Raw genomic sequence first — 12,472 nt, 5'->3', positions numbered from 1 at the left:
GATGTCCCTTGTATCTGATGGTATAGGTGTTCTTCAAATTGGAAGAAATTTTATTTTAAAGCTAGGCTGGCGCATTCTAGGACAAAACTAATCGGGTCTTGTGGGTCCAAGTAGTGGAGGTAAACATTTCCTCAACTGCTTCCAGAGTGGCATCTTGTGATATGTTGGTATACAATGCCACCACATCTAGGCATATCAGTGGTACCACTAGCACTGATATGGTCTAATAGCGCCAACGTGTCTTTTGTATCTTTTAGAAAAGTAGATGTCCGTTGATCAATGGGCTGGAGAAAGAAATCACAGAATTTAGACAGAGGTTCCAGTAGTGAACCTATGCCTAACACTATAGGGCGACCAGGAGGAGGGGTCCCCTTATGTATTTTAGGAAGACAATACAAATACTGGACCTGGGGTTCTTTGGTGTCTAGCAACTCTGCTTCTTGGTGTGTGTGATCCATCCATCTGTTTCTGCTACTTCCTCTATCATACTTCTAATGGTGCTTGATAACCGTTGTGTTGGGTTAGACATTATGAGTTTGTAGTAGGTGGTGTCACTAAACAGTCTCATAAATTCCTGTCTTTATACAGGGAAATTACACTGGTGGCATGCTGAGCCCCACGGTAGTAATGAAGCAATGCCCCCCCCCCCCCCCAAAAAAAAAAAAAAAAAAAAAAAGATTCCGAGCAGGTCTCTCTCTAGACACATGGGCAAGGGGGGGGAGGGGAGGGGGGGGGGGGGGGGAGTTCAGAGTACACTCACCCCACCTCCTTATTTTTATTAGTTTACTATGACACATGGTCCGAATCCACGAATCATAAAATGTGGAAGCAGATTTCTCTCCTTGTTGTAACCAGCCAATCAGATTGCATGTTTTGACCTTGTAGTACTCCACGTCATGTGTCACTATACATACATACTTTTCTAACCTTATTACTACTGTACAGGTTTACACCAAATCACAAAAAGCACGCTTTCTGAGTGAAGATCCAGCGTTCTGCCAAATTTGGTGTGATTCCATCTGACCATTTCGGCTGTAGTGCTGTTAAACTTTCCAGTGAGATATTGCAAGTGACCTCTCTTATTCTCTATCCCCACTTGACGGACCACCTAGACATTTTCTATGAAGGAGCCGAGTTGGCTTCATGTGAAGATTCGTTTAACGGCAGCACAGTTTGGGGGGGGGGGGGGGGTTGTGAAAGAGAGAGTGTGAGAGGTAGAGACATGACAGAAGTGAAAATAAAGGGGGTGATGAGAAAAACATGTTATTTACAGCAACTGTACTAATGTGCACAGATACACTCATTTATTACTGCAGTGTAAAGTCAAATTCCAGATTAACCACCACAGTGCAGTGAAACTGACAAGAAAAACTGCTTACTTCCTCACAGACCGCAAACCATTATTATTTTACACATAGAAACAATTCCCCTAAATAGTCAAGAGGTTTCAATGTGATTTTCCCTTACTGCACAAATTTAAACCCTTGCATCCAGGCTTTGATTACATAGCTGTTTTTTAAATATATATGGTAAACTGGCATAGCGCAAAACATACATGCAAAAAGAGTGCTAAATATTATCATTGTTGGGAGACAGAAGGGGCAGTGTGAACCACTCAAGGTTTTGCGTCATTTGAGTCATAGCCCTCTCCACATTGAGCAATGGTAGCTATGAAATAAAACTATGATGTAAAAGCACTCTGGTTGTAACAACTTGCAACGTGAAGGCCCTCGCATTGGAAAAGCAAAGGTAAAAGCACTCCAGATGTAATGACTGCTAAATAAGGATGGACATTGATTGCTTGCCATTTGAGGTTTTGTTTGTTTTGACACCATTTCAATGTCTGACGAAGTTGGGGGCAATGTCTCAGTTTGATACGACTGGGCATCTACTGTTCCTGTATGATGTCACTGCTCACGTTTTTTAGCTTTAGTGTTTAAATGTGGCAATGTGCCATTTTTAAGGTATTCTAAGTTCATCTGAGATTCTTCCTCCAATTATTTTTTTCACGTCAAAGTGCACTCCAATTTTCCTTGTCTTTTGCTGTAATCCGGTTATAGTGGTGAACCTTTCTCCTGTTTCACAATCTCCATGTTGCCGCTTCAAATCAGCTACCATTTTGGAGGCAGTGTCCCGGCCATGCCCATGCTCGCTAGATAACCTATGCTGATTAATGTTCAACTCTCTTGCAGCTGAACGGGGCCAAAAGCAATGCGGGCTGGCTTCTGCCAGATTGCATAAACCTGTATCAGCTGTAGGCAGACACCCAATGCACTTCTTCACTGTAGCAGGGTTAGTTAAACATGTTCTTCCAAGAGTAGATCAAACTTGCACTAGTACGTTCCTGGTTTCCTCCTTGATCCATAAACAGCCATCACCAGCGAATGACAAATGCTTACTTTTCAGTCATGGTGGAATTCTAATCAGGTGTGTTCCAAATTTCTTTAGTTCGGTCATTTCATAGTGACACACGTTCTCCAAACAGATGTGGTTATCATTTGATTTGGATAAATTAGCTATGGAACTGTGAAGTTTAAAGAACAGTATCTATTTTACAGAATAGCTGCTCCCTTTGAGTCAAATGGGCAAAAAAAGGTTTATGTGCCTTCTTGTCCCCACCACCCCCGTTACATAAGAAATTAATCTGATCAAGGGTTTCTTCTTTTGTGAAAAAGATAACCAAGGGACCAAGAATGCGGTTTTCTGAACAACCAGTAGACATTGTTTGCACTGATAAAGGGATGGGAGGGGTTAGAGTTAAATGAAGGTATTATAGGGTGCCAAAATGCACTTGGACTGCGAAATATAGCATAACGGAAAAGGTTCTGATGTTTGCTATGAGATATGTATATTCCCAAGATATTTTATTTTAGGTTCTGTCTTGGGGGAAAAAAAAACAAAAAACACTTATTACAACAAATACACACACAAGAATTAGATAAGGAACAATAACTTACGGCATTATTACAAGATGGTAATCTCCACTTTTATCACTTCCTTTCAAACATTTAAGCGCAAACCCATCCACTATCTGATTTATACTACAGTCTCTTTTGGCTTCTCATTCAAAATACTAATACCCACTAGCAAGATATTTGCCACCACAGCCACTCTTCAGCTAAATCGATTTCACTCTACAATTGACTATACCTATTCAATCATGAATCTTTTTTGTTACCACATACTTTCCTTTCCGTGTTAAGTCTTGCACCTCAGGAAATGTGTGATCAGTTTCAAGATGTGTAGATAAATGCAACATCTTTAGGAATGCACTGAAAATTCACCTCATCAGCAAAATATTCAGTCTAATGCATGAATATATTCACCCTCTATTTACAAATTCTTGCTTCCCTAGATAACTACGCTAATCTGCATAATCAAAATAAAATAGTTTTATAAGTTCTCATAACTAATACCCTAATATTATATCTTTTTTATATTACAATGCACTAGGAGTTTAATTATACATTAGCTGCAAACAAAATTGCTGACTTTATGTAGGAAAACTGCACTGTAATTTCACCTAAAGAGCGTAGAAAACGTATTCGCCTTAAACAATAGTAAACTGCACTAAATTAATACAAAGACGTCCATAATTCAATATTCTGATAGCATACTTACATGCTTGATGCCAACATTTTAAAACAAGCAACTGAAAGTATCCCAAAAATATGAGCCAAATGAATAAGCTGGAAAAACACGTAGTACATTACCTTGGAGCACAAGGGTGTTTGTACTGAGCCCTTTTATTGATGTGATCTACATAATATACTCCAAACTCTGCAGATTCAACTCGCTCCCAGCCAGGTGGGAGGCCCTCTCTCTCCAGTGGGTGGCTCCAGTGAGTTGTATTAGTGTTATGGTCTATGAAGTATTTTCTTCCTCTTATAGTCCAGTCCACTGACCATCCAGGAGGAAGGGGGACATCTTCAGCACTGTGAGTTGTTAAATTACCCAGGGAAGTAGCAGCAACCCTTCCAATTCCTAAGAAAAACAGAAAATTATTACATAAATCCACTTTAAAATTTAGCCAGCAGATGGCGAAGGCCCCGTAAAGGGAATTCAATGGTTTAATTGAAACCTCAAAGACAAGATTTTTAGGTTTAAGACTACAGCGTTTACCTTTATCAGGACGTTAAAAAATACCAGCAGTGACCTACATTAATTGTACTCTACCACTAAAGGAGGAACAAAACTTATATGAGGAAATATCAAGTAAAGACAGTCATGGGATAAAATCTCAACCTTAACTCATTCACCAAGTGAATGAAGACACTTACCTAGCAATAAATATGTTTCAGATGGATAGTATGTAACCCTGCAGATTCTTTATCTTTTAACATAACATGGAGTACCTCAATGAATCCAGGAAAAGGAATGTGCCTTAAAAGAATGAACTGTACACTACAAGGCAGCTTTACAAAGCTCTGCTACTACTATAGTAAACAAGAGTGATGCAGCTGGAAGGACAGAAGATAGACTACTGTTTTGGTAAAGGCCTTCTAAGTTATCCACATTTTATTTACCAATACATTACTTTAACAATGATACATTTGTAGCAAAATACAACATGTTTCTCTTTCTAAAATATTTAATTTCCTAAAAGCAACACACATCTCCAAACAGTCCATATTTCAAGACTTTTCAGCTTAGGGTGAAGTTTCTGAATATTGGCACTGATGTGATCTGATTAATGGGAAAAGTTAAAGGGCCTTTGGAGTGAATCCAGGGTGAGTCGCAAAGACAACAAAGAACAAAACAATTTCAATAACTTGACTAAGAGCAGATAGACATCTTAGACAAAATAATTTCTAGGCATTGCCACTCAAAACGCTTTGTTTACCACGTATTTCAACTGGAAGTACCTGCACCAGAACCCTGGGAAGAAAAGACTCTTAGGCCATTGTTCCACTTTGGGGGGGGGGGGGGGGGGGGGGAAGTAAATACCTTATGCAGCACTCTCAGGATTACAAAATGTGTAACACTGGTAATTATGGGATAAGGAAACAGAGCGGAAGTCCAGGATGTTCCAAAGGTTGTCATGTAACTTGGGACATTGCCGTGGAAATTAGTTTTATAAAACAAATTAAAACAGGGGTACAGATACAAGGAAAATGGGTTCAGGGACATAAATAAGCATAAAGTATTTTAAAAACACTTGCCTGCTGGATGTCTCCCCTGACTTGGCGGCATTCTTTGGAAGTGTTCATGGTTTTCATAGTATCTGATATCATCATGAGCACGATCACCGAGATGGCGTCTTCTAGGACGATCATAAAATTGATCTGGATAGAAATACCGTGCTCCCGCCTCCCCATTTTCTGCTACAGAATGACTTTCTGTTAAGAAAGACTGTGAAGATGAGCCATATTCACGAGGCACATCTGCCAAACTTCGCACAAGAAAGGATGGCGCGGACAGTCTGTTGCTTTCTCGCCTCACTACCTCGTGAGAAGGTCTCTGCACTTGAGTCCGAAGGAAACTTTGGTTTCTAGAAACTGCAACATCCCCTGAGGAAGCTGCAGCCGGGTAAGGAGTTGAACTGGTGTCTGGGAGGCAAACATCTGTTCGTCTCGGAATTGTTGGACCATGACGGATGAAAAGTGGCATTAGATCTGTAGAGTCAAAAAGTACACTTCAGTTGCCAATAATTCAAGGCAAAAACATAAATCAAATGAAGCAACTTCACTAAACAAAATGGAGTCAGGCAAAAACCTACAGCTTATTTAAGGTATGAAATTGTTGGATTTGGTTTGCCTTTCATCATTGTCAAATATATCACTCATGTTCAATCTAGAAGTTAAGGTAAAAAGACGACTCAAATATTGCATGCGCCAGTCTCAAAAATAACTGTAGACTCTGACCACTTTATTACCATCTCTCACCGTTTCAACTGGACATTGGCAGGTGTTCAACTCGAGTTCATTAACTATTTAAAAACACACACCCTTGGAGTGGGACTTCACCTCTTTTGTATACCCTTGGAAAGACAGCCTGACCGAAAAACACCCACATGCAAGCTAAACATAAACTCACCTTTTACACCAACAACCAGAAACAATACTTGCACCTTAATAGGAAACGTGCAGTAATAGATCAAATATTGATTTATTTTCCTTAGCAGCTCAAAATGAAAGGGACCAAAATGGTTAAATTATATAAAAGAGCTGGCGCTTGGGGCAATGCTTCAATAATGTATTGCAAAAAAGGGAAGCACTACTACAGTACCCCTTACACCCTGCTTTGATAAACATTAATGGTAACTGCTTTTACAAATGAAAAATTACATTTGCCATGATGTGGTGACCACAGATGTTTTACACTAGATACATTTCCAATTCAGCCAGTAATCAGCCTACGCACAGAAAACATGGATACCCTGAAATATTTTTTAATATGCATATACATTTAGAGCGTTAGGCACTATAAATTGGAGAGGACACTGTTTAGATTGAACAACCAAGCTCGTATGGTCATCCATTAAACTACTTTCTCTTTGCAAAGAGAAACTCTCCTTCACCTACTGCTGTAAATGAGATTTCTTGGTGTAATTAGTTTCTGTATAATTTTGTGGTCCCCCTTATTAACCAACGTACTGAACGCATACATTACCAAAATTCTTACTTAGTGGTCTAATTCAAATCATTGTTCATGTCATTAACAAGGGAGACAGGAGTGATCCAAGTTAACATCTTATCTCGGTGACTGACTCTCCAATTAAAATTGGAGGCTAGAAGTCAGGCGTTGGCACATGTTAATGAGATTCAACCTCAAAGTTAAGCTCGACTTCTGAGCCTGTCTGAGCACATGAGGACAACAATGCCCAAACTTGGTGTCTTGTTGCATCTAGCTTTTTTGGACCTTAGTTTAGCTCTTGATAGAGTGAACTGGTCAAAGCTATCACTCATTCTGAATGTAATGGGGCAAGGTCAAGCATCACTGATTTTCTGAGCCACATTAGTGTTAATCTTACAGCCAAAATTACATTTGGTGCTCTGAAAGCTATTTGCAAAAAGAAGAGATGATGGACGGAATGCAGAGCAAATCAAACAATCACCCCCACTCACAAAGATCTGGGTTTAATCCATTGTTTTTTTGCTCACCACGCCAACCCAGTTTGGACCCAGCCATATGCAAATCAGTCTTGACCCTGTTCCTCATGGTAACAGTCCAGCCCGAACTGCCAAGCCAGGTCCTCTCTGGACTGGAAACAAGCATCCTAGGACCGGTTTCAGGGTATTACCCTTCATCAGCTAGGCTAGCTTGAATCCAGTGGCGCAGTGAGCACGGGACCCACGTCTGGGCATACCCTTCCTACTTGGGGCGACAAATGCAAAAAGAAGAGATGATGGACGGAATGCAGAGCAAATCAAACATTCACCCCCAGTCACAAAGATCTGGGTTTAATCCATTGTTTTTTTTGCTCACCACGCGACCCCAGTTTGGACCCAGCCATATGCAAATCAGTCTTTACCATGTTCCTCATGGGAACAGTCCAGCCCGAACTGCCAAGCCAGGTCCTCCCTGGCAAAAAGGGTGAAGACTGATTTTCATATGGCTGGGTCCAAACTGGAATGGCATGGTGAGCAAAAAAAAAAAAAAAACGGATGGATTAAACCCAGATCTGTGACTGGGGGTGAGTGTTTGATTTGTTCTGTATTCCGTCCATCAACTGTTCTTTTTGCATTTGTGTCCCCAAGCGGAAAGGGTATGCCCAGACGTGGGTCCCATGCTCACTATGCCACCAGATTCAAGCTAGCCTGGCTGGAGAGGGGTGATACCCATAATGCTTGTTTCTGGTCCACGGAGGACCTGGTCTGGCAGTTCGGGCTGGACTGTTCCCATGGGGAACAGGGTCAAGACTGATTTGCATATGGCTGGGTCCAAACTGGAATGGCATGGTGAGCAAAAAAAACTGATGGATTAAACCCAGATGTGTGACTGGGGATGAATTTTTTATTTGTCCTGCATTCCGTCCATCAACTGGCTCTGCCCACATGGTAGGACCTAGGAGTACATAATTTGATGGGGCAGAATTTGTGTGCTTACACAAAGTGCTTGCCCTCTGCACAGCAGTGATCACTTGGTTTATTCAACTGCCAGAGCTTGAAATTTCAGGGGTACACACATGACACTGTTGGGCTATTAAAGTATTATAGATAACAAGAGTTTGTTTTTCTCTGGCAACAGCACAAACGGAAGGAGGGCTGTCATTAACCTAAATGGATTATTATATCTGGCTTGACAGTGCAAGGATCGCTCAACCTTTTAACCAACACCAATAATATTCTACAGCTCTTTGCTTCTGCACAAATACATATTAGTTTCCATGCTACTTGTAGTGCTTCACATTGCCATACGACAATCTTTTAAAGCCAGACCTATTGGCATTTCCAATGCTTGTTTTTATCAATTATTGACACTAATCAACTGGGAGGCTGTCTAAAGAGGTCAAAAAACGGGCACCCTTAGATTAGTCTGCAAATCCATTCCTGTTCCATTATGTAAAGAGGATGATGTTTTGATAGCAAAGACTGCCAATGCGCTTAAAAATAACATCAATTGCTTTGTGACATAATGCCAACTAGGATATTGCTACAAACATATCTCATACATTTATTTATTCTAACTATAGGGCCCAAGTCAATTAGAGCTAGAACTTTCACTATCAAACGCAAAGTCTTGAAGAAAGAGTATTCTTTTTCCTTCTAAGGTGTTCCTTTTACACCTTAGGAGAGTTTAAATTGTACTATCAATGTCAGTTTTTTTTGTATATTTCCTCTAAGATATGGAAAAGGTCCCATACAATGCACTAAGAGTATTTATAAAAGCAAATGCATATTAGCCGTCAAGCTTGGCTGAACATGAACAGATATTTAGTCATTGTTACATGAAGATGCACTTAAGTTTTTTTTGTGTATGATAAGTAATAAAGTGTAATGGGCAAAGCCTCCCCCAGCACAGTGGCTCACCGTCATGGACAGGAACCATGTCTCCATGTTCCACAGGCAGCTACAATGGCCTGTTTTTTTAATTTTATTATTATTTTAGTGTTGGTGGCGGAGGGGGTGGTTGGAGATTCCGAAGGACTATGCACAGCAGCTTTATGCTTGCAACAAATATCTTCAAACTAATGAATTCGATACAATTATATGGCTATTTATAATTAAGGCTCCCGGTTTCCCAATTTTACTGATTTTTACAGATAAATACAGACACCTATCTATTTTCCTGTCTGTATTTATTTTTAAATATGACTAAATCCAGAAAATAGGTTTTCTTTTGGATGACTCACTATTGTCAGTCACGAGTGCTAGGTCAATAGCTGCACAGATTGTCAGGTAGAGGAGTTAAGATATGAAATGAGATTTCCTAGTGAAGCTTAAATTACTGCAGCAGTACATCTGTTTAAGCTAGTCTACAATGTAAACTGTTTCAAATTATTGTATTGTACTGTAAGTGGCTAAAACTCATTGGACATTTAAACATGAGTAAACATTTGATGGGTCAATAAATGTGGAAATATACACATTACAGTTTCATTTTTTACACTAAACAGAATAAATATGGATAAATGCAGATAAAATGAACAAAAAATAAATATGGATAAATGCAGATAGAAATAAAAAAAAAATAAAAAAAAACAGGGAATCCTATTTATTAAACATGGTAGGGGTTCTGTCTCTTGTAGATCCCCTTTTGAGCGGTCTACACAATTGCGCCGTCCCTCCTCTCTCCTAGGAGACGATGTGCCACAAAGTAAAAACACTGCTACTTAAATACACTGTTCTTCTTGTGTTCAAATGTTACTTCATAATTAATCTTTAATACTTTCTCTTTCGTTACCAGTCAAATGATGAACAATAGCATTCCACTAGAATCTGCTACTTACAGACATTATCGTTCATACTTGTAGTAGATATATGCTGAGAGTGAACGGTCTAGAGAAACACAAAGGCAGGATATAAAACGTAATGCAGAGATAGAGGGTTGTCTATCCCAAGACTTCAGCATTTCAAGAGGAACCCTTCTTTGCAATCTTTGAATAACAGACAAAAAAAAAAAAAAATAAGATCCAAACCCATAACTTACAGTTTGCACGCCGCTCCTTGAGGCAGATAAATAAAACAATGTGCGATATTAGAAGGGTAGCAACTTATAAAATGGAAGTAACAAAATGACCTCAATGTTAAAAGCAGTGGGCCACATATCTGCCCACATAAAATATGAACCTGTGAGCTGGAAACACACGATATGCTTAGCAGGAGGCGCCTTCTCCCGCTATATCTTATAAGTTAAAAATGTGAATAGACTGTGCCCTCTCAGAACTGCAATGACCACCAGAGATATCTTACTGCTGTTACAATCCCCTCAAATTTGCCGGGAAAACAAACATATGTGCAGCAGAGGTCTTAACCCCTGTAAAATATGTTGAAATGCAACGTCTTAGTGATCAATTAAGTAAGCTAGAACAAATCCGATGGCACATTTGTCTATGTTGTCAATTTCCTTGCAGCATATTTTTTAAAATAAAGTTTAAATAAGCCGACTGTCGGGCTCTGCTTTCCAAGCCGCTTCCTCCCTACCTTTGCGACTCTACCCCCTTTCCTCAGTCACGCCTTGATCTCAATTTGTTCCCGGAGTAATTTTGTTTCCTTCCAATTCTAGCCGAGATTTGAGGGCAATGGTGAAGTCTATTCCGTTATACATCCTTTGCAATTTAAAATAATTAGTAAGACGGATTGTCTTTCTAGAATTAGAACTCCAAAGTGCGGACACAAACTGACCGTGGTGAAATGACAGGATGCAGATGAAGCCGTACTTCGTGTCCCCGGATCAAACTCCAGCGGAACCCTATTCGCAATTTATTAACAAAAAAAGGATCACGCCTGAATGTAATTGACACTAAACATCGCAACGCCTGCCCATCCCAAAATGCACGAGAGCAGGGTCCAGGACCCCAAACGAGCCCTTCCCCTCCGGCTGCAAGCTTTGGGACCCACAGTTTTCGCTGATGTCCCCGACCCCCCTCCCCGGTACTCACTGCGCAGCAGAGGGGAAGTCTCCTTCTTCACATACTTTCCCTGCACCTCGGCGGGCTTGGACACCTCCTTCTTGGTCTTCTTTCGGGACAGCATGCCTGGGGCAGCCCGGGGAGCGCGCCCTAGTCCCCGCTACTCCTGGTGCGCGGACGGGTGCCTTCGCGGGGCCCATGCCGCACTCTGCCGCTCATCCTGGGGGCACGGAGCAGGGTCACCGGGGAGGCGAAGCAGTGGCACGGCGCCCTGCCCCGCCCGGGGCATGGTGTGCCACGCAGACGCCACTCGGTTATCCTCTCGCGCTGCAGCGGATGGGACTCGGCGGCAGCCGTTTGCCCTGGCCTGCCGCGCAGCTCCTAGTGCGGCCGCCCCTCCCTTGTGCGTGCCCCAGCGCGGTCCGCACTCGGAATAAACTTTCCAAGACACCCCAGACTTCCAGCGGCTGATTTGTTTTGCCAAGTATCTAATGATGATTGTGAAGAGAGGCCGACGGGCTGCGAAGAGAGGCTGGAAACAAGTCCCGCCCACACAACAAAGGGGGCAGCGACACTGTAAATTGTTCCTCAGTACAGCCACTAAAGAAGACAAGATTACTTACCGTAAAATGCGCTGTTTGAGTTTCATTTCGCGTTCATCCGAAAAAAGTATTTTTAGAGAAACGCGTTGAAACTGCCCCGGTTTGGCCAACTTGAGTATACACCACGAACAATGTGACGTAAACTAGCTGTCCCTTTTTCGTTCATCATTGGCAGCCATATTAACATGTCAGGCATGTTTTCGGTAGAGGGAGGGGGGCTGCAACTTAAAACTAAACTCAATCAGTTTCCTTTTTTTGTTTCGCTTACGAAAGTCTGCATACAGTTTAAAAGACACGTAACTCCCCCCCCCCCCCCCCCCCCCCAAAATGTTTTTCAAGAATTTGGTTGTGTAATTCCCTTGGTGAAGATTTTTAACTTTGGCATTCTTTAAAAGTCTTTTCGGAAAACGGAAAAAACTCGTTGATTTATGTTATAAAGCCTAACCGAGTGAATAAGTTGTAGTTTAGGAAAAATGTTGTTCTCTGCCAACATTATAGCTGGGGAGAGTATAATGGCCAACTTTATATTATCACTTTACTAGATAATTTGCGCAGTTGGGTACACTTTGCAAGTAGAGACGCTTTGCATATGCAAGAACATCAGAAGACACTTATTGAGGAGCGGGATGGACTATGAATAGCATAGCACATTTTTGGAGTTTCATTCTAAATTCCCTCTCTCTGAAACATGTCATCGCAAAAGATATTACTAGGCCCAAGATTGATCTTGGAGTAGCATAAGTTTGGCTTCACCCATACATATTACAGAAGTGACACAAAAATGTAATAAGCACTATATATTCTCTGTCACTTAACATTATTAATGTAAAGTCAATGCTTTAAATGGGCTGGTACT

At 41.1% G+C, this 12,472-nt stretch overlaps 1 protein-coding gene across 4 annotated transcripts in view; it reads right to left on the bottom strand.

The window, feature by feature from the left end:
- SAV1 (salvador family WW domain containing protein 1) overlaps nucleotides 1-11,760 on the bottom strand; it is a 39,993-nt gene extending 28,233 nt beyond the window's left edge. The window contains exons 1-3 of one of the 4 annotated variants that reach the window (XM_069208683.1): nucleotides 11,638-11,760; nucleotides 5,163-5,615; nucleotides 3,714-3,984 (exon numbers count right to left, since the gene is read on the bottom strand). In XM_069208683.1, the coding sequence (XP_069064784.1) occupies nucleotides 3,714-3,984; nucleotides 5,163-5,610 (719 nt within the window). In that variant the 5' untranslated portion in view covers nucleotides 5,611-5,615; nucleotides 11,638-11,760. Of the gene's footprint in view, nucleotides 1-3,713; nucleotides 3,985-5,162; nucleotides 5,616-10,787; nucleotides 10,807-11,044; nucleotides 11,520-11,637 lie in introns of those variants that run through there. The other 3 variants (XM_069208684.1, XM_069208681.1, XM_069208682.1) reach the window with 3 other exon arrangements.
- Nucleotides 11,761-12,472: the final 712 nt, after the last annotated feature.

The sequence above is a fragment of the Pleurodeles waltl genome, chromosome 9 (assembly GCF_031143425.1).
Source record: "Pleurodeles waltl isolate 20211129_DDA chromosome 9, aPleWal1.hap1.20221129, whole genome shotgun sequence".
In the NCBI taxonomy this organism is placed as follows: Eukaryota; Metazoa; Chordata; class Amphibia; order Caudata; family Salamandridae; genus Pleurodeles; species Pleurodeles waltl.
The sequence above is the reverse complement of the archived record's forward strand: the minus strand, read 5'-3'. Positions and strand labels throughout refer to the sequence as shown.